Raw genomic sequence first — 22,687 nt, forward strand, 5'->3', positions numbered from 1 at the left:
GTTAGTGGAGGAAGGGGTTCTAAAGCTCACTTGGGCAATCAGAGAGGATTCTAATGTCCAGTTGGGCCAGCAAGATATCATTGGACTTGTTACCACAATACCCAGGGTAAAAAGTTCCATGAGTGAGCCGTGTTTCCAGACTGCTGCACTTAGGAGGCCAGGGCAGGACAAATAGAAACCAAATGCAGGGCCAAATTCAGACCGGCTGTACGGGGGTGCATCTCAACTGATTTATGCCAGCTCTGCCTTTGGCCCAGAGGTTTCTTTCATATATGGGAATCACATGAGATGGGGAAAGGAAAAATTAACTTTCGAAAGATGATCACTTCTCCATTTAACTTTATTCAAACTCAGCTGATGGTTGGGTCAGCTGTCATGGAGTCCTGAGTCATACAATGCAGCCTTTAGTCATCCAGCCCAGATTCTCTAGTCCAGCTCAAGCAGTTGCTCCAGCAGAGATTCTGTTCCATCTTGCCATGTGCTCTGCAATCCTTGTCCTCAATCCTGTCCTGTTCTGTCGCAGCAGAGTAGAGCACAATCATCAGAAAAAGTTACACCTCATTCCCCTCTAGGCCATTATTTCTCGCCCGTGTCATCCACCACCGGGAGACTCTCATAAGATTCGAAGTCAGTGATGCTCACGGGAGGTGGGTTAGCGTTGCTGGGCTTTGAAACAGAGAGATGTTCGAATTGGGGTAGGAAGCCAGACAGCCTGGGGCTGCCTGGACACTCCTCCGGCTTGCACATGATGCAATCCAGCAAGGAGCAGGCCTTTTCCTCCCAGAATTCACCAACCTTCACGTTCATGGTGATGTTTTCAGCCGAAACCACAAAGTGCCGGATTCGCGCCTGTTTGTGTAACTCGCACATGCAGACCCAGGGCTGCCAACTGTTCCAGTGGAAAAGCTGATCCCCTGTGGAGAGTCAAATCAGATACATGGGCAGGGAGAGTGGGTGTCAGGGTTCCCTCCCTGCTCTGAACTTTAGGGTACTGATGTGGGGACCCGCATGAAAGACCCCCTAAGCTTATTTCTACCAGCTTAGGTTAAAATCTTCCCCAAGGCACAAATCCTTCCTTGTCCTTGGATGGGTACTGCTGCCACCACCAAACGAGTTTGACAAAAGATTCAGGAAAAGGACCACTTGGAGTTCCTGTTCCCTAAAATATCTCCCCAAGTCCCTTCACCTCCTTTCCTGGGGAGTCTTGAGAATAATATACCAACCAAATAGGTAAACCAGATTCTTAAAAAACAGAACTTTATTATAAAGGGGGAAAAAAGTAAAAGAAGCTCCTCTGTAAAATCAGGATGGAAGGTAACTTTACAGAGTAATCAGATTCAAAACACAGGATTCTCCTCTAGACAAAACTTTAAAGTAACAAAAAACAGGGATAAACCTCTCTCTTAGCACAGGGAAAATTCACAAGCTAAAACAAAAGATAATCTAATGCCTTTCCTTGCCTTACTTACAATTTTTGTAATCCAAGATTTTATTTCAGGCAGGGTTTTAAGAGATGGTTTTTCCTGCCCCTGGTCCCTCTCTGGCTCCGAGAGAGCCCACACAAAGAGACAAAGCAAAAACCTTCCCCCACAGATTTGAAAGCATCTTCTCCCATTATTGTTCCTTTTGTCAGGTGCCAACCAGTTATTTGAGCTTCTTAACCCTTTACAGGTAAAGGAGGGATTTTATGCTACCCTTAGCTGTATGTTTATGACATGCCCCCCAAATCATAGACAGTGCTGGACAGCCTGCTCCACACTGGCTGTGATTTCTTCCTGGAGCTGTAGGAGAAAACAGAATTAATAAGACACATGCACCTCTGGATATACTACTGATTATATAAAAATATAACAATATTTTCCACATTTCAAGGATGATTTTAACCAGTTGATTCTGGGAAACTTTTACGGGAGAATGCATCAGCCACCTTGTTAGAAGCTCCTGAAATGTGTTGTATTTCAAAATCAAAATCTTGGAAAGCTAAACTCCACCGAAGAAATTTTTTGTTATTGTCCTTCACGGTATGAAGCCACTTCAGTGCAGCATGGTCAGTTTGTAGGTGGAAACGCTGTCCTGAAACGTATGGGCGTAGCTTTTCCAGAGCTTACACAATGGTGTAACATTCCTTTTAGCTGATTGACCAGTGGCATTCCCTCTCAGACAGTTTTTTTGCTGAGAAACACGACAGGATGGTGATTACCTGTAAAGTTACCTTCCATCCTGATTTTACAGAGGTGCTCCTTTTACCTTTTTTTCTTTATAATAAAGCTCTGTTTTTTAAGAATCTGGTTTACCTATTTTGTTGGTATATTATTCTCAAGCCTCCCCAGGAAAGGGGGTGAAGGGGCTTGGGGGGATATTTTAGGGAACAGGAACTCCAAGTGGTCCTTTTGGTCAGGTGCCAACCAGGTTATTTGAGCTTCTTAACCCTTTACAGGTGAAGGAGGGATTTTATGCTACCCTTAGCTGTATGTTTATGACAGTGGGAAACAGAGCAGTTTGGGGATAGGCAGAAGTGAGAACAGGCTATCGAAGTGGGAGAGTTCTAAATGGCAAACATTAGTGGGAGAGCAGCAGTATGCTACTCATAGGATATGATCCTACACTTCTTGGAATCAGAGGCAAAGCTCCCATTGATGGCAGCGGGGGCAGGACCATGCACTGTGCTCAGAAGGGCGGTAGAGATCCCTAAGAACTTAGAACTGGGTAGGGGAAGAAAGAGACAAGAGGATTTTGAAACATGTAACTGAGAGAACGTCTTAATGCTGCAAACACACCCACATTGTGAGCCACTCAGGCAGCTGATGGATTGGTTCTGGCATGTTGATCACTACTTCTAATACTGAAACAGGATTGAATAAGGTTGTATGAAAAAGCCCAGTGAACTTTGCGATGGCAAAAACGGTCAAAGGCAAAGCCCTGTAGATGGAAAACTTCCATCCACAAATGAGGCAATAAAACATTCGCCCACTCCTCCATGCTCCAGTGCCCCCTCTCTGATATGGAGTCATCATCTCGAGGCGAAAGAGGGCCCTCGGCCTCTCTGCTGAGACTTCTAGCAAAGAGTTTAACCGGGACGGTCACCTTGATGAGGTTGTCACACTTCCTTCAGGGACTGGGCTGAGGGCCACCAACTTCTTTCCTGAAGTCACCAAAGAGCCATGAGAGAACATCTTTCACCATGACCAACCTGGGCTATATTCCAGTTAGTGATCTCGATATCAGAGACTTTGTAGCTGGTTACTAATCCCCGTGCCATACAGGCCACACCTAGAACATCAGTTGGACGCTAAAGGTTGAACAAAGTCACCTTCTGCCTGGCTTTGCTAGAGGTTGTAAGCTCTTTGAGACAGGGAATGTTCTGTTTTTGTACAGTGCTCAGCCCAGTGAGGTTCTGGGCCATGACTAGGGTTTGTAGGCACCACCACCCTTCAAATAATAATAGTAACAATTACCTACAGTCTGCTGTATACTGGCACCACGAACACACCCCAGCAACCACAGCTCAGAGCTCAGGAATAGCAACATACTCAATCCTTCTTCCATGTAGGTTAGAATAGGACAAGTACTCTGGCTGGATCACAAAATCCACAATGCACAGAGTCCACCTGGAATTGCTGGAACCTAGCAGGGGATATTTACTTGCTCCCGTAGCAACATCACAAAAAGCTGTCAAATCGGGCCATTCTATAGAACACGTGCGCCAGTCAGCGTCTTCGGAACTTCCTGTGCTTGGCTTCGTTTCAATTCAGCAGAGCCTAGCTCTTCACGTACCTGGGAAGATGGTCAAGTGTAGACCGGGAAGCTGGTTTCCCTCTCACGGCTTCCAGTACAGGATACTACTCATTTTCTGGCTGACACGTAGCACGACACTAACAAAATCACCTGTTCTCCCAGCATTACTGGTTCCCATACGGAGCCAAAGGGTTCACAGACCACCTTTTTAGAAAGGCAGTATGGTCTGTAGGAATGAGCACAGTCCTGGGAGCCAGGAGACCCGAGTTGTAATCCTGGTTCTGCCACTGATATGCTGTGTGGCCTTGAGCAAGTTACTTAACCGGCTTGGGTTTCAAATTTCCCCATTAGTAATACAGGGATAACCTATGTGGATGGGGGTGTAACAGCAGCAAGTTCACATGGCTACGGTGTAACCACGGTGGTGCGTAAAAAGGACCAGTGGGGGTGTAACACTCTATATAAACGCTGTACATTATTCCAGGCAGGAACTGGGAAAGGGTTTATGATTTGAGGGTTTAGTGGTGAAAAGGTTTTAAGGAGTCCTGCCTTAAGATACAAGTTCGCACAATGAAGTTTTATTGCTGTAATTTGAGTTAGTTTGAGGGGTGTGTCAGGTTTCTGTGGCCCCAAAATGGAAAGAACTTTACAAATTCCACGTACTTTGCATCATATTTGATATACTGTTTGTTGTACCTTTTTCGCACTGCCTTCACATTAAGGCAAAGAAACTAAAATGATCAGTTGCACTTTCCATTTATAGTCAGTTTCATTTTTTATTTCTCATCCAGTCACCCAACACAACCATATCTAAACTTCCAACACTAAAGAGGAATGCTTCATTTAAAACAAAATTGCTTTCAATTAAATATTAAAATTATTCCATTCATAGTCTTGTAAAATACATTCCCGCTTTTTTTTTTTTTTTTTTAATTAAATTCACAAGCTGCATTTTGTGCCTGTAGTAAGCTCTGTAACACTAACAGACAATGAGCCAAACTCATCCCTGGGCTAAGCCCATAGAAGCGAATGATGTTACACCCTAGGGATAAGTGTGGACCAAGGTTTCTAAATACTCTTATGAGTAGGGCTCTGTGTCAGTCACGGAAGTCACGGATTCCGTGAGTTTCAGTGACCTCCATGACTTCTGCAGTGGCCAGTGTGGCTGGCTCTGGGGCCAGCTGTTCAGGTGGCCCTGAAGCCAGCTACACCAGCATGGCTGGAGCAGCCCCGGGACTGCACCGGCTTACTGCACCAGCAGCCCCCTGGGGTGCCCTCCGCAGCAACAGCCCCCAAGATTTAGCCAGGAGTATTTATAGGATAAATCATAGCTAGGTCACAGGCATGAATTTTTTTATTGCCCAAGACCGGTCCATGACTTATACTAAAAATTGCCATGAGTAAATTGCAGCCTTACTTATGAGTTAAGAAGGCTTGACTACAACCCACAGAATTCCTATACCACAACTCTACATTCCAGGTGTTATACCAGAAAATATAAACTCCTTCTTTATTGTTTTCTAAAGGGAAAATAAAACCACACCACGTAACAGGCCTCAAACTAACTCTCACCCATTATTTCAATGCAATTAAAAACCTACATGAGCATGTCTTCAAAACGCCTTCCCACCAGTCTTTTATAATCAGAGGTAAACATGACTTCAGAATGTTCCAAGACATATTGTGGCTTTGTGAATCATAAAACACCTCTTTCTTTGACAATGGTTTCTTCCCCCCCAACCCACAGATCTATGCTGAACATGATCCACCAAATCCTCCTTCCAAAGATAATGCACAAAAACAAACATGTTTTTCTTATTAGAACTAAAACACAGTCACTCTTCTTTAATGTAAGAATTACTCATGTTCCAAACCTCCTGGAAGCATGATACTGAGCATCTTTGCATACCCCATGCTGTGCCATGCAGCCCACAGTCCCAACTCTTTGTCCAGAGAGCCAAAATTCTTGGTTTTATGAGTCAACTGTATTGTTTTTATGAGCTGGGTGGATGAACTCTGTACTTGTCTATTGCAATATACCCTATGGCTGTTTTATTACAGGGAACAGTACTAACTAGTCATCCTGTTTTCTTAAACCTACCAGATGTCTTTTACAGCAACTGACCACGTACACTCAATTTACATTCCTGGGTGGGAAAGTACAACGCATGCACACAACTGCGGTGACTGTATGTACCAGTGGCCAGTTAGAGGCCAAAACTGGCCAACTGCAAGCAATTTCTGCAATTGTCGCCTTGCAACTTGCGCAATTCCAATACACACGTGCCCATGGATTTTTGCGACAGCGTTTTCACTTGCAGGGCTTGGAAAAATCTCTCCTCTAAAGGTTCATTTTTAGGCAAACGCCGCCATTTCTACTCACTCCCAGTATCCCACACGGCCCCTGGGTAATCAGGTCAGCAGCTCATACAGTTGAGACAGTAGGACTTGAATTCGGCGTTGTTCTGTAGCATAGTGGCTTGTCTTGAGCTCTCCGCTGAGAAGCATTACCAAGTCTGAAATGAGCTGAGCGGGACAGGTTTAGGAGCTGGTCCGTTCTGGTTCCTCCTGACATTCGGGGCGCCAAGGTCTACACCCCAAACAAAGACTCGATCAACCTACAAAACCAAATATCCCACTCCCCCCATCTCGTCATAACACAGAGAGCTGGCTCAGTGCCTCATCTTCCAGCTTAATTAACCCTTTCATGGCTACATTACACTGCAGCCCAGCAGCAGCATCGCTCCCCGGAAGGGCAGAAATCCCGTTGGAAGGCTGATGCTTCCCGGCTTCATACCCAGTTACATGGGGCAAGTGGGGAAACTGAGCCCGATGCGCTCTAGGTCTCTTGCTCAGCTGTCAGTAAATTACCATCGTGGGCCCCTGAAAACAGGGGCCAGGCAACTCAGAATAGCCTGTTCTTACCAGGTGAGAATGGTCAGTAGGTTTTTGTTGCAGTGAAGTTCGCAGATCCAAACTGGTAAGCATGGGACTGCTGGAGGGGATGACATTCTCCCAGCCGGCCAGGCAGTGCTGCGGGGAGAGCTCTATCTGTGAATGCCTTCTCTGGTAGTGTACATGCCCCCAGAAAAGCAACAGCCCAGTCTCTCCAAAAGGGGACTCTGAGAGACTATTGAGTTCATTTCTTTAAGAGCTTTATATGGTCCCAAAGGGGGACTGATGAGAACTTCACAGAGGTTCTAAGGTGCTGTGGCCAGACTTGCTCTCTCTTTCCATGAGGCAAAGCCACCTCACTTCCTCCATGTGTCCCCTTCACTGGCTTCCAGCCATTTCCAAAAGCAGTTAAAAAAAAAAGATTAAATCAAAACAATTGGATTTTTTTAAATTTTACCTAAATACACGTTTTCTTTTCAAAAATTAAAACTAATTAAAATTAAATTTGAAATTATTACAAATTTATGTTTAGGCCTAACCTTACTATACTCTATTAAAACCTTTTACATTAAATACAAGTAATACAATTCAAGCAGTACATGTTGGCTGCTGAAATTTTAAAGAAAGTCAAAGCCCTGAACTGGTGGAAGTTTCTTGCTAAGTGCTTGAAGCCAGAATTTGTTGAAATGGTAAACTAGCTTTTAACTGCAGTAGCCTCTTCTGCAGGTGGAGAGAGAATTTTCTTCATATCAATTTATTCAATTAGTTTGGTTCAAAGTTGAAAAACTCACTAGGAGTTGGAAAAGCAGGCAAGTTTTCCCCCACCCTTTTTTCCAATCTGTGGATAAAAATTAGGTGTGAGAGGATGAAATCTACTAGTTCTAAAATCTTGAAGGACATGGTGACCAGAAACAATCTGTTGAATTTACTAGTACAGATAGTGCTTCCTTTGTTTAATAAATAAACCAGTTAGTTTTAAAACACAAAACATTTTGACCTCACTTTGTGTTTTCTTGTGTATCCAGCACGCTTATGGCAGTTTTATTTAACTAATAAAACAAAAAGAATCCTTTAAAATGCTGGTTTGAGGCATTTTTTATTGTATTCCAACTTCCATCCAAATGCAGCTTGTGACACAAAACACAATTAAAAAATGAATCATCTACTAAAGAAGAAAAGCATCATTCTCTAACATAAAAAACTATAATAAAATGCATCATTTTCTAACAATAAAACAGTTGTAAAAGTTAAGAATCTGAATAAATGAATGTTAAGCTATAGAATTCTTAAATAAATGCATATAAATTTAGTATATCCTCCTGGTTAGCAAAAAGAAGTACCAAGCAATCACAACCAACCTTTCGGTATGAAAAGAAGTAAAAAGTACAAACACAAACAAGATTAAAATTATTAATTTAAATCAAGGTTTCCTATTTGCTGTTTGAAATCAAACATAAAACCAATGATTGTCAAATCAAATCTGGTTGCAATGACAGAAAAGATGGGTAAGATAACCCACCTTATCTCTCTACTAATCTGGAACTCTCACAGCTACACGGCATACAACACGTACTAACACGTAGTTGCAAGATTTATCACATCAGCTTCCTGAGCATTCTGAACTCAATACCCTGGCCTCCATTTACCCACTCAGCTCCTCCAAACAGAATTTTTGGCTGAAGCTGTGCAAATAACTGGCATTAAAAAAAAAAAAAAAAAAGTTTCAGGTTGCCCCTCAAGTACTACTTTTCAAGTTTTTCACTGAATTGACAAGCCAAAAGAATATTTGTTTTGGGTTGAAGTAAATGTTTTGCTTGACCCAAAAACATAACATTTTGTTCCAATTTCAAAAGGGTTTTTTGTTTTGTTTTTTTAAATCAAATGGAAGGAAATTTCAAATCAAAAAGTTGTTTTGAACTGAAAAAAAAAATCAAAATGTTTCCTTTGGAAATTGTCAAAACTAAATGTGTCTGTTTTTCTGGAAAACAGTATTTTATAGGTTGTTGGGTTTTTTGACAATTTGGCGAAATTGACACAAATTCACAAAATGTTTCAGTCAACTTAAATCTGCAGTTTTCAATGACAAAAGTTTCAAGCCCAGGTCCGTCTCTCTGGAGCTCTTTGCTCGCCGAGCCACTGAGGGTATGTCTGCATAGAAACTAGACACCCGTGGCTGGCCTGTGCCAGCCAACTTGGGCTCGTGGGGCTTGCACTCGCAGAGCTGTTTCGCTGCTGTGTAGACTTCAGGGCTTGGGCCTGGGCTCTAGGATCTTGCAGGGTGGGAGGGTCCCGGAGCTTAGGCTCCAGCCTGAGCTCCGAAGTCTACACAGCAGTGAAACAACCCCGCAGCTCAAGTCTCAGGAGCCAGAGTCAGCTGGCACAGGCCAGCTGTGGGTTTTATTTTTGCTTTGTAGACATACACCTTGTCTTTATAAATACCTTCCTTCTTTGCTTTAGGGCTTTGGTCCATACTCTACCCATTCATCCTGCCTGTCTCCTTTTACCACACGCTTCTGTTTACTGCATTTTAGCAGCAAAACTGTTTATTTGCAGTTGCAAGCAGTAAAGACAACAGCCTGCTTTTCTCTCTCTGCTGCATTCTTTGGCCTTATCTGTCTGCGGCAGAGCCACTGTACCCAATTCTGCAGGCATTTGCTCTCAGTGTATAGCATTTGGACACACGCAGTGTATGCAGGGGGTTATATAAATTATACTGCGCTACAAATAGGCATGAGCTGCAGAGTTTGCACCTAGGTTTGGTTCTTCCTGGCTGACACCATGATTGGACCAGTCTCAAAGCCTCGCTCTGAACTTCCTCATAGTTTGGGGGTATTCAGCTCTGGAATCTTAGCTGAGACCCAACCCCGGCATTAACACATCAAAGCTCTTAGTTTTCTTGTTTTCCTAACATGCTGCTATTACCATTCAACTGGTGATGATGCAGCCACCTGCATAACAGTCAAATGGGAAGGTGGAAACTTACCGAGGGTAAAGCCAGATCATCTGCCAGTTCAAAGCTCTTCCTGCGATGGATTTTGTACTTATAGGCAGGCAGGAGGGTGGACCTGGGAATGCTGACCCTGCAACCAAACAGAGGAAGTCACTGTGCAGGTCCTCCAGGAGAGACATCTCAGAGCAAAAGGCATCTGCACTCCTCCTGCCACACCTGGAGCCTTAGGACCTCATCCAATGCCTACTTAAGTCAATGAGCTTTGGATAATTTCCTTAGGGACTGGTGTGTACACCCAGACTCTGGACTAAATTCAGCCCCAAGGTAAGAGAGTACATCTGCCGTTGACTTCAAATGGGAGCTGCTCCTGCTTACATCAGAGCTGAATTTGACCCTTTTGCATTTCAAAGCCCAGAGCTCCCTCTCCCCTAAGACAGCAACTTTGTAAGGAGGCATCTTAAAGGGGCCTCGTCCCCCATACGTAGCTCATTCTCTATCTACCCTGATGGCTTCCTGTGCCACTCGGGCTACCAGCACCATACAGACCTGACATAGGCTGGTTCCTCCAGCGTCTCGGCAGGCGGTCGGGCTCTTGGAGTCTTACACACGGGGCAGGCAGACTGTGAATCCACAGGGACGGTAAACAGGCGCCTGTTTAATCGATAGCAATAAACACCTGCCGAGCAGAGGAGAGATTGTTACTTCATTCACCACCTTTGGCACTCGTCTTCCCCAATGCACCGTACGCACCACACAGAACCAAACCCCGCTTGTTCTCCCAAAGTACTTTTTACACGTTAATTTCCCTCCCATTCAACCGTTTCCTGAAAACAGATGCAGTTTTAACTGAACTTGCTCAACTTAATGCCCAGTCAGTCAGGTCAATTACAGAGAACACTGGAGAAACAGAGGATAGGAAAGAGAATTAGCCAAGGGACTCCTGCCTCTTTGGAGTGGGAAGTGGGGCTGGAGAGGCTGAACTGTAAATTCTTTCTGTGACTCTTCTAAAAGGCTTAAGGCAGGGATTTTCCAAAAAGAAAGCCACAGAGCACAGCTGCCCATGCCTAGAAACTAGATTTGGAAGATATCTCATCTTACACTGATGGGAACTGGAAACCAAATCTGCTTCTTGTTCAGGAGCCAAGTAATCCGGTGCCTCTGGTCTAAGGAAACAAAGATTCAGTCACTGCCATGCACTCTGGAGACAGTGATGGGAACACTGCAATATCCCCCGCGAAGGGGGTCTCTTGCTGTCCACACCCCCTTTGGACTGGCTTGGTGGGAAAGCACTCGTCACACTTTACACTTACACCAAGAAACCGAAAGGCTATTCACAGAGAAAATGCCCATCTCTGGGCAGAGGACAGACCTGCTGCATTAGAATATACAGTAAAAACTGCGTTATCCGGCACTTTACCAACCAGAAAGCTCTAGAAACCGGCATTTCTGATACCCATTAAAAGTCCGCTTGATGCGGAGACAGCAGGCTCCCTACCTGGCTCCGTGTGGCTCCCCAGAAGCGGCAACATGTCCCTGCTGCTCTTCTGCAGAGGAACAACCACGGGGGCTCCGTGCACTGCCTTCGCCCTGAGTGCTGGCTCCACAGCTCCCATTGGCCAAGAACCACAGCCAGTGGGAGCTGCGGGGGTGGCGCCTGTGGGCAGAGGCAGTGTGCAGAGCAGTCTGGCCGCGCCTCTGCTAGGAGCAGCAGAGACATGTCACTGCTTGTGAGGAGCTACCCGAGGTGAGTGCCACCCAGATCTGGCACCCCATACCCTCTCCTGCACCCCAACCCACAGGTCCCTCCTGCACCCAAACTCCTCCCAGAACCCGTGCCCCCCCATGCCCCAACCCCCAGCTCCCTCCCGCACCCAAACTCCTCCCAGAGCCTGTGCCCTGCACCCCCTCCAGTGCCCCAACCCCCTCCCCACACCCAACTCCTCCCAGAGCCCACGCCCCATACTCCCTCCTGCGCCCCCAGCCCTGAGCCCCCTCCCACACCCAAACTCCTCCCAGGGCCCACACCCTGAACCCCCTCCCGTGCCCCAACCCCCAGCCCTGAGCCTCCCCCACACCCAAACTCCCTCCCTCCCATTGGTAAGTATAACTCTAAGTTAACTGGAATTTTTAACTTACTGGCACCCCCCTCCATTCCCGCAACATGCCAGATAACAAAACTTTTACTGTACTTGATGACAGGAACAAGTTCAGAAATCCATTTCAATCGCTCCCAGACATTCCTGGTTTCTTGGCCATGCGGGAATGGTACAGTTCACCCTCCACACCTGGCTCTAGTTCAAAAGCAAACAGCTGCTTCCCAGAAAGAGAGCAAACGCTCAGTGACCTGCTGATGAATTGGATGAACCATCCTCATAGTCTCCTACTCCACAGAGAAGGTGGCAGACCCCCCACCAGTTCTTCCTTATTCTTAGCGCAGCTCACTACCACCTTAGTCCCCTCCTTACCCCAGGTCTTCCTCATGGACACATGCTTCCTTGTTCACCTGTCGGAACTCCCTGAGCTCAGAGAAGTACTGCTCAGATTTCTCTGACAGCGACGAGTCCGTCTCCAGCAGCCCTGGGAACACGGAGAAGGAAATTCAAAGCTAGAATTGCATCAGAGGCAGGTGACCTGGGAAAGCTCATGTGAAGTGGTCAGCTAACCAGGGTGCTGCTCAGTGCCAAAGAGGGCAACCGATCAGACCAGCAGACACAAATGGAACAGCGTGGCCAACTGCCAAGCAGATACTGCCTCTGTCAAAGGAGTGGCCCAATGGGGCCAGTGACTTCTGTGACTCTGCACAGCTAGTGCAAAAACCCTTGAAATGATCTCTCCTCCTTGTGTCCTTCGTTTATCTCCTGCTACTCTGTGCCCCATTCAAATTCTCTCAGCCCTACAGCAGCTGCAAGGATTCCTGGCCAGTCTCCTCCCGGCCGTTCCAGGAAAGCGCAGGTCATCTCTGCACTGACAGGGGAACCGTGTCTGGCTTGGTAAAACTGCAGCTCTTGTGCCGAGAACATTTGCCAACTTGCAGACTTTTCAGTCGTACCTTGGGCAACAGCTCACTATGCCCTGACCTCGAAGTGCACACAGTCCCCAGCCCCGGGCCCGCACCTGCGTCTGTACCCTTCGGCCTACAGGAGGTGACTTGTGATTTTAACCCTTCAGTTAACCAGATCACCCCAATAACAACACAGATGTGCAGTGGGGTTAGGACTCACCTGCAATCCAGTCGTAGCCCAAGAAAGGACGTGCTGACCAGCTAGCGGCGGGGATGGTGTATTCCTCAGGGTCCGACAGAAAAGTCACACGGCCAGCTTCCTTCTGGGGTGAAAAGAGTTCACAGCTTACTAGAGACTCCTTATGCGGCTACAAGGACACTGTGCTCCTCAAAGGGGACCTATCTGGTAGCTGTAGAAAGAGGGGTGGCTGTGGTCTAATGAACGGGGCTGAGAAATCTGGGCTCTAGTCTCAGCTGTACCAGCAAGTCATTGCCTGGCTTTGGGCATGTCTCTCACCCTCTCTGCCTCAGTTTCCCCATCTGAAAATCGGAGACACGTGGCCAAGGCCACACAGCAAGTCAGTGTCAGACCCGCAATTAGCACGCAGGGCTTGCCGACTTCCAGCTCCATGCTGACAACGCTACCCCACCTGCCCTGAGCTGCCCTGCAGGATGACGGCAACAATGCGTGCCGGATGTATACTCTGTGCTGATGGAAACAAGCCGTGCAACGGAGGTAACCCCCGGGCCCTCTGTGGGAAGCCAGTAGCTGTGCTGCCTGTCCCGTATGTGCGTGGTGAGGCCAGAAGTGGGATGATGGATCATTCCACAGAGAAGCGGGAAGAGGGTGGGCAAGTTGCCAGGGGCCCTCAACTATTAGGAATGGAACAATTCGGCTCCGGACATTTATTTCCCCCCCACCCGGCTTGAGCTGCTCAGGCCGATGCCCATCGGGCTCTTTACCGTGGCTTCTTTACCCCCAGGTGTCAGCAGGATTGATTTGGGAGTCCTGGAGTCTCTAACGACCACTCGCCGCCAACCATTCCCATCCGCTGGGGTCTTGCCCAGCATTGTCTCCGCCTCAGCCCTTGGCCTGCCCCTTTCCTGGGTGCTGTGGAGCACAGTGGATTGCTTTCTGCCCTCTCTGTGTTTCCCAAGGGTGGATTCTTCCTCTGGGGTTCTCAGGGCGCTGCCGTCTCTGGCCACTCTGGAGGTGTCTCTGGTGATGGACGCTGCCGGTATGAAGCTTCGTTCTGCCTTGGGGGAACCCGGATACACCCCCGCTCTGTGGTGTGGCACCCCCCTCCCCACCCTGCTGCAGGCTGCGTGTTTCAATGGCGAATGAAGGGCTGCCCTGGCGGCGCTGGCTCCGGGTTCCACAGACACGAGCGTCACAGGGTCCGTCACGGCCTTCCTCGCATGGACTTGGTTCTCTTTCTGTAACGAGCACAGAGACCCACATGTCACCACACAGAGACCGGAGACAGCTCGGGAATTAGCACTACGATAACTCAGCCTCATACCGTTCTACGCATCTCCACCCTGCCATGCCAGAGTCAGACAGAGGCTCCCGGAGAGAGAAGGGGGAAGGCCTCATGGTTGTGAATAGGCTACTTCTAGGCCTTTATGCCCCCAGGCGAGAATCATGGCAATGGGTGGCCTCTGAGGTGGTGGAGAATTAAAGGACAATGGTCCAGGATACCCCTCCTCTCGCCTCAGCTGGAGATACCTGCATAACAGACGCTACCCTAGCTAGGAACTGTATTCTCTCCCACCTTGCGTCTCATGGGGACAAGAGGCAGAGCCTTTGCTAGACGGACGTAGCTCAGACCATGGGATCGTGTATTTCTCCAGCAGACTCCACGGCCACTGGATTGCACGAGTCTCATGCACCTGCACTCATCTACCCAGCAACTCTCTCTGCAGCATTGCTGCCTGTCACCGTGGTGCCCATTTGCTTCCCAGCCCCGTGCCTGGTGGATCTCAGCATTTCCAGTCCCGTGCCTCTGGGTACGCAGGTTTGAAAAACGCCTTTTATATTAGGAAACCTCAGCCCCAGGCACGGAACAGTTAGAGAGGAAAATGCATTTCTGCGACAGCATCATTGCTTCTTTGCACCACTCTTATCTAGCCTACCCAGCCCAGCTCAGCAAATACCCCTCTCTTAGGAACAGGGACAGCTCTCTCTGCATGAGTTGTTCTTCTGGAAAGAGAGGACGCTGAAAGTGGTTTGCGAGGAAGTCTTTTCTTGATTTCTTCCTGCTTCGCTTTGAGCCTTTCCAGAAGATCTTGGTTTGCATGACGCAGCCTCTCCAGCTGCTCTGACTCCATCTTCTGCATGATGGTCCCTGCAGGGCCAGAGAAAGGTGAGTCCCATAACTGTGAGCACTCCACAAAGGAACCGATTGGGAGGAGCCAGCTGAGTTACAAATTGAGGGGAATCCTCTATAGAGACACTTACAAGTGCTGGAGGGTTTTCTTACAGTTGGAGTTTTGATCAGATCCCCTGAGAAAGGAATCAGTCTCAAAAGTCTCCTCCCTTTATGCACTCTAAGCACAAGCATCATTTTTCATTCGTCTTCCCCTCGGGAAATTATCAAGTAATTTAGGCCCCTAATCTGGGTGCTCTTAAAAAGGGATTATAAAACCTACAAGAGGAAATAAACCATAATGATTTAAAAAACAAAAACAGAACCATAGGACGGGAAGGGACCTCAAGAGGTCATCTAGTCCAGTCCCCTGCACTCCTGGGAGGAGAATTATCTAGTCCATCCCTGACAGGTATTTGTCTAACCTGCTCTTAAAAATCTCCATTGATGGAGATTCCACAACCTCCCTAGGCAATTTATTCCAGTGCCTAACCACTCTGACAGTTAGAAAGTTTTTCCTAATGTCCAACCTAAACCACCCTTGCTGCAATTTAAGCCCATTGCTTCTTGTCCTATCCTCAGGAGGTTAACAACATTTTTCTCCCTCCTCCTTGTAACAACCTTTTATGTACTAGAAAACTGTTATCATGTCCCCTCTCAGTCTTCTCTTCTCCAGACTAAACAAACCCGTTTTTTTCAATCTTTCCTCACAGGTCATGTTTTCTAGATCTTTAATCATTTTTGTTGCTCTCCTCTGGACTTTTGCCAATTTGTCCACATCTTCCCTGAAATGTGGCACCCAGAACTGGACACAATACTCCAGTTGAGGCCTAATCAGTGCAGAGTAGAGCAGAAGAATTACTTCTCATGTCTTGCTTACAATACTCCTGCTAATACATCCCAGAATGAAGTTCGCTTTTTTTGGCAACACAGTGTTACACTGTTGACTCATATTTAGCTTGTGGTCCACTATGACCCCCAGATACCTTTCTGTAGTACTCCTTCCTAGGCTGTCATTTCCTATTTTGTATGCGTGCAACTGACTGTTCCTTTCTAAGTGGAGTACTCTGCATTTGTCCTTATTGAATTTCATCCTATTTACTTCAGACCATTTCTCCAGTTTGTCCAGACCATTTTGAATTTTAATCCCATCCTCCAAAGCTCTTGCAACCCCTCCCAGCTTGGTATCATCCGCAAACTTTTAAATGTACTCTCTATGCTATTATCTAAATCACTGATGAAAATATTGAACAGAACCGGACCAAGAACTGAACCTTGCAGGACCCCATTCGTTATGCCCTTTCAGCATGACTGTGAACCACTGATAACTACTCTCTGGGAAGGGTTTTCCAACCAGTTATGCGTCCACCTTATAGTAACTCCATCTAGGTTGCAATTCCCTAGTTTGTTTATGAGGTCATGCGAGACAGTATCAAAAGAAACAAATATTTAAATGAAATTGGGTTTAAATAACCCTTCATTGAACATGAGAATGTGAAAACCTGTTAAATTAATTAGCCTAAATTTAGGCACCAAACCCCATACCCTGATTTGTAGAGGCATGGAGCACCTGTATCTCTGTTTGATAACTTTGGCCTAGGGTTTTAAAATACTTTTTGGTTTAATCGTAGCTATTTTAATAATTCCTAGAAAGGTACACATTCAAAGCATTGTGCACACAGTAATTAATCCATAGAAGACGCTGGAAAAGTATGTAGGTCAGTATTGTCACCCACGTTTTGCAGATGAGCTAACTAGAGCAGAAAGAGGGGAAATGACTTTCCCAAAGCCAGAGTGTGAATCAGTGACTCAGACAGGGCAAGTGTACCGACAGTCAACCCTATGCTTCAACCTCTAGACCAGGCTGCCTCTCTCGTTAGTAATACAAGTAAGGGAGTTAAAACAACAAAAGCTTGTCTTGACAGGACAACTGCCTCATTGTCCAGCATGCTGGGCCACCAGCCAGGGAAAAGGGATTTTATAAAGGAAAGAATCATAGAAATGCAGGACCTCAATAGGTCATTAGTCTAGTCATCTGCACTAAGGCAGGATTAAATATTATCATTCTAGACTAGCGGTCTCCAAACTTTTTTGATCACGCACCCCTATCAGTAAAAATTTTTTGAGCACCCACCCCCAATATATGTATAAATTATATACATGTACTACTGTACTAATATATTATGTAAATTATAAAACACAAAAAATAGAAATGAAAAAACGATGAGCTAAAGATGAAATAAACAATATTTTTTAAATAAATTATTTTATTTATTGATACAAAAAAATCTTTTTTGCTCCCACTAAAAATGATTATTAATAATAATAATTTTAGTGAGAGCAATGTGATTGAATATGTTTTATTATTTTTGAAAATCTTGGTTTAACACTTTGTGATACAGCGGGCGCTCAGGGTGGGATGCGGGGTCTGGGAGGGTGCTCAGGGCTGGGGCAGGCAGGAGGTGCAGAGCACTTACCTGGGGCAGCTCCTGTTTGGTGCGATTCTGGGAGCTGCCCCCCACCCCGCCCCGGCAGGCAGAGCCACCCGGAACGCAGGGGCTTTCGGGGCTTCAGGGCCCTGGCCTGCAGCTGTAAAGCCCCTTTCGGAATGTGGCCCTGTGAGCACGGGCCGGAGGACTCAGGAGGAGCAGGGGCAGCCAGTGGCTGGAGAGAAGCAGTGCTTTCCCCTTCAAAGTGCTGCTTCTCTCCGGCCGGCTTTGAAGGGGAAAGTGCCGCTTCTCTCCGGCCACTGGCTGCGCGGCTACCCTTGCTCCTCCACAGGCCGGAGGATTCAGGGCTGCACCCCCCTTTTTTCCCCCCTCTGGGAAACACACCCCCAATTGATCATCTTGCGCGCACCCCACTTTGGAGACCACTGTTCTAGACCATCCCTGACAGGTGTGTGTCTAACATGTTCTTTAAAACCTCCAATGACACAGATTCCACTACCTCCCTAGGTAATTTGTTCCAGTGCTTAGCTACCCGCACAGTTAGGAAATATTTCCTAACGTACAACCTAAATATCCCTTGCTGCAATTTAAGTCTTAGCTTGTCCTCAGTGGATGAGGAGAACAATTTATAACCCTCCTCTTTATAACAAACTTTGACTGTTATGTGCCTGTCAGTCTTTTCTCCAGACTAAACAAACCCAAGTTCTTTAATCTTTCCTCAGAGGTCTTGTTTTTTATACCTTACATCATTTTTGTTTCAGAGTAGCAGCCATGTTAGTCTGTATTCGCAAAAAGAAAAGGAGTACTTGTGGCACCTTAGAGACTAACAAATTTATTTGAGCATAAGCTTTCGTGAGCTCACTTCATCGAAATGCATCCGATGAAGTGAGCTGTAACTCACGAAAGCTTATACTCAAATAAATTTGTTAGTCTCTAAGGTGCCACAAGTACTCCTTTTCTTTTTGCATCATTTTTGTAGCTCTCCAATTTGTCCATATCTTTCCTGAAGTGTGGCGCCCAGAACTGGACACAGTACTCCAACTGAGGCCATACCAGTGCTGAGTAGAGAGGAAGAATTACTTCTCGGCAATTGCTTACAAGATTCCTGCTAATACATCCCAGGCTGATGTTTGCTTTTTTTTTATTTGAAACTGTATAACATACAGTATAGTATATACGATGTTTAGTTTGTGATCCACTCCCCCAGAACCTTCCTAGGCAGTCACTCCCCATTTTGTATTTGTGCAATTGATTATTTCTTCCTAAGCACAGTACTTTGCATTTGTCCTTATTGAAAACTACCCTATTTATTTCAGACCACTTCTCCAGTTTGTCAAGATCATTTTGAATTCTAATCTTGTTCTTCAAAGCGCTTGCAACCCCTCTCAGCTTGGGGTCATCTGCAAATTTTATAAGCCCACTCTCCACTCCATTACTCAAGTCATTAATAAAAACTTTGCATAGTACCGGACCAAGGACAGATCCCTGCAGGGCCCCACTTGATATGCGCCCTTCCAGTTTGATGGTCAACCATTGATAAAAGAAACTGAGTGCGGCTTTCCGATCAGTTGTGGATCCACCTTACAGTAGGCTATCTTTCCCTGTTTGCTGATGAGAAGATCAGGTGAGACAATATCAGAAGCCTTACCAAAGTTGAGATATACCACATCCACTGCTTCCCCCCATCCACAAGGTTTGTCGTGCTGTCAAAAAAGGATATTAGGTTGGTTTGACATAATTTGTTCTTGACAAATCCATGGTGAGTGTTACTTATCACCTTATTCTTCTAGGTGCTTACAAATTGATTGTTTATTTGCTCCATTATCTTTCTAGGTACCAAAATTAAGCTGAGTGGTCTATAATTCCCTGGGTTGTCCTTATTCCCCTTTTTAAAAATAGGTACTATATTTGTCCTTTTCCAGTCCTCCGGAATCTCTCATCCTCCACGAGTTCTCAAAGATAATCACTAATCGCTCAGAATTCTCTTCAGGCAATTCCTTAAGTATTCTAAGATGTATTTCATAAGGCCCAGCCTACCTGAAGGCATCTAACTTAGTCTAAGGTTTCAGAGTAGCAGCCGTGTTAGTCTGTATTCGCAAAAAGAAAAGGAGTACTTGTGGCACCTTAGAGACTAACAAATTTATTAGAGCATAAGCTTTCGTGAGCTACAGCTCGTCATTCTTAACTTGTTCTTTCCCTATTTTAGCCTCAGGTTCTACCCCATTTACATTGATTTTCACTATATTAGTCTGATCACTGCTAACCTTTTTGGTGAAAACTAAAACAAAAAGGGCATTTAAAACTCTTTGGCCATTGTTGCGTTTTCTGCTATTGTCCTTCCCTCCTCATTAAGTAATGGACTGCCCTGTCCTTGGTCTTCCTATTGCTTCTTGCGTATTCATAAAATGTTTCCTGCGATCCTTTTATGATTCTGTTTTTATATATCTTCCTTCATAATCTGACTTAGTTCATTGGGATGGTTTGCTCTTGTGGGCCTTTAATAATGTCTCTGAAAAACTAACAACTCTTCTGAACACTTTTTTCCCTTAGACTTGCTTGCCACAGGATCTTATCTACCACTTCTCTGAGTTTGCTAAACTCTGCCTTTTTGAAGTCCATTATCTTTATTTTGCTGTTTTCCCCCCGCCACTTCTATGAATCATGAATTCAATCACTTCATGATCACTTTCAACCAAGCTACCTTTCACCTTCAAATTCTTAACCAGTTCCTTCCTATGTGTTCGCATCAAATACAGAATAGCCTCCCCACTAGTCGCTTCCTCCATCTTCTGTAATAAAAAGTTGACTCCAATGCATTCCATGAACTTGCTGGATAACCTGTGCCCTGCTGTATCATTTTCCCAACAGACCTCCGGGTAGTTGAAGCACCCCCATCACCACGAAATCATGTCGTTTGGATGATTTTGTTAGTCACTTAAGTAAAGCCTCAGCCATCTCTTTTCTCTGGTTAGGTGGTGGTCGTGGACCCCGATCATGACAGTGCCTGTGGTTTTTACCCTTGTTATCCTCACCCAAAGACTGTCAACAGGTCTGCCTCCCACCTCTGTAAAAAGAAAAGGAGTACTTGTGGCACCTTAGAGACTAACAAATGTATTAGAGCATAAGCTTTCGTGAGCTACAGCTCACTTCATCGGATGCATGAGCTGTAGCTCACGAAAGCTTATGCGCTACTAAATTTGTTAGTCTCTAAGGTGCCACAAGCCCTCCTTTTCTTTTTGCAGATACAGACTAACACGGCTGCTACTCTGAAACCCACCTCTGTAGACATCTTTGCTATACAAAGGCAACTCCTCTTTTCCCCTGCCTGTCCTTCCTGAACAGGCTGTCGGTAATCCATTTGAGCCAATGGATACATGTTTTCTCACACATTTACCGTTCAATATGAGCATAAGCTTTCATGAGCTACAGCCCACTTCATCCGATGCAGTGAGCTGTGGCTCGCGAAAGCTTGTGCTCAAATAAATGCGTTAGTCTCCTAAGGTGCCACAAGCCCTCCTGTTCTTTTTGCAGATACAGGGCTAACACGGCTGCTACTGTGACACCTGTTCCAAAACTATAGCGCCGAAGCACCTCGTAGGAAGCACATCTCGCTTGTTTACAGGTGCCTGTGACCCCGGCGGCGGGACGCCCGACACGGATCACCCCCCCCCGTGCATACAGGACTCCTGGGTGAAGAGGGCGCCAAGGAAACAACAGAACTCCCCGCAGCGAGGGGAGAGGCCCTACCGTGCAGACGCCACAAGCACAGCATACGGCCCTAGGGCAGCCCGCGCATTACGCACCGGTCATCCGGTCTGCCCTGCTCTTTCTAACGGCGTTTGTCGGGCTCTGAGCTCCCCGGGGGGGGGGGGGGTGCCGGGGGGGGAGGGGCGAAGCAGCCTCCCCTCAGTAAAAGCCACGGAGCTCTTTCCTGCCCAGGCTGAGCCGGGCACAGAGCGGGCGGCCCGCGCGCACCCCCTGCCAGCGAGCAGAAGGGTCCCTGTCCCAGCCCCCGCGGGGGTCCGGGGCCGCCTGGAGCAGCCGCAGGGCTGAGTCGGACACGGGGGCGATGGCTCCTGCATGCCCGGAATGAGGGGGGGTCCCCCCCCCCCCGCGGCATCACAGGGGGCGCGGGGCCTCCCCAGCCCCGCACGCGCTCACCCTCCAGGCGCCTCCCGCTTCGCAGCCCCCAGCCGCAGCCGCCCCCTGATTGGCCAGCGCGCCCGTCCCCAGCATGCACCGGCCCAACGGCCCGGAACGCCGGGCGGGCGCACGTGGGCGGCGGGCTCCCCTGGCCGCTGCTCCCCCTCGGCCGCGAGCGGAGCTCCAACCGGGCGCCCAGGCAGCGGGGATCAGGCTGGCCCTGGGGCCCAGGCTGCGAAGAGCCCCCCCGGCGTACGGTTTGCCCACTCCCTTACCCAGAGCACGGCAGGGCTGATGGAAACGGAAGCCAGGCTTAGGAAGGGGGGTGAGGAATCAGTTGACTCATAAATCCGCGATTCACACGCCACAGTCCCTGGGCTGGGAGCATGCCCTCCCTTTCCTTCGCTAGGGCCGCCTGGGAAGCAAGGAGGTGTACAAAGGAAGTTGTTTAGTTAGTAATTAATTTAGGGCAAGCCTGGAGGTCTTGCAGATAATCACCCCAATGAGGTCAGGGCATGCACAAGGCGGTGAGGAACACACACACACACACACACCCTTCAAGTGTATGAGGCATTTTATTAGTTGTCAGAACGTTCTTCATTCCTGACCTTATGTTTCACAAAATCTAGACACAGTTCAAGTGAAAGGGCTCAGACCCCCTACCCCTGAGACACTGGTGTGCTGTAGCCTTGGACAAGTTACTCTGGCTCTGATTTTTCAGGAGTTAAAAAGCACCCACAACTCCGAACTGAAATCAACCGGCACTGCAGTTAGTCAAATGTTCCTGGAAATCTGGCTTTAACCTCTGACAATGTGAGGATTAGTCTTTACATAGCATTTGTCAACCACGAAAGCTTATGCTCTAATAAATTTGTTAGTCTCTAAGGTGCCACGGGTACTCCTTTTCTTTTTGCGAATACAGACTAACTCGGCTGCTACTCTGAAACCTGCAATTTTCAAGAAATCACTGATTCAGTCTCTCCTTCTCAGACTCAAATCTCCCCCCGCCCCAAGACAAAATAATCTCATACTGCTGGGCCTGCCAAGTTTTGCTGTGAAGAAAATACAGTGAAAACTCTCAAGTGGTTGATAATTTTCACATTGATAATAGGCCATTAACAAAGGATGAATAAGAGCTATTCAC

At 46.9% G+C, this 22,687-nt stretch overlaps 1 protein-coding gene across 1 annotated transcript; it reads right to left on the reverse strand.

Moving 5' to 3' along the window:
* Positions 1 to 4,491: 4,491 nt before the first annotated feature.
* LOC119845185 (migration and invasion inhibitory protein) lies at positions 4,492 to 21,601 on the reverse strand. Its single transcript, XM_038377114.2, has 11 exons — positions 21,562 to 21,601; positions 19,049 to 19,103; positions 14,739 to 14,929; positions 13,545 to 14,018; positions 12,802 to 12,904; positions 12,046 to 12,157; positions 10,679 to 10,743; positions 10,127 to 10,256; positions 9,614 to 9,710; positions 6,661 to 6,768; positions 4,492 to 6,325 (listed from the first exon to the last, which is right to left on the reverse strand). The coding sequence occupies exons 3-11, from the start codon at positions 14,919 to 14,921 to the stop codon at positions 6,161 to 6,163; spliced, it is 1,437 nt and encodes a 478-aa protein (XP_038233042.1). The 5' UTR covers positions 14,922 to 14,929; positions 19,049 to 19,103; positions 21,562 to 21,601; the 3' UTR covers positions 4,492 to 6,160.
* Between the last annotated feature and the right edge of the window lie 1,086 nt (positions 21,602 to 22,687).

The sequence above is a fragment of the Dermochelys coriacea genome, chromosome 18 (assembly GCF_009764565.3).
Source record: "Dermochelys coriacea isolate rDerCor1 chromosome 18, rDerCor1.pri.v4, whole genome shotgun sequence".
Lineage (NCBI taxonomy): Eukaryota > Metazoa > Chordata > Testudines > Dermochelyidae > Dermochelys > Dermochelys coriacea.

Bases quoted from the DNA above. Each gene is read 5' to 3' on its own strand.
- LOC119845185 (XM_038377114.2), bottom strand. From the start codon at position 14,921: ATGCAGAAGATGGAGTCAGAGCAGCTGGAGAGGCTGCGTCATGCAAAC. The intron at 10,744-12,045 runs GTAAGGAGGGGA...TTGTTTCCTTAG, and splicing joins GTCCATGAGGAAGACCTGGG to ACCAGAGGCACCGGATTACT. The intron at 6,326-6,660 runs GTAAGAACAGGC...TTTGGGGTGTAG, and splicing joins CTACTGACCATTCTCACCTG to ACCTTGGCGCCCCGAATGTC.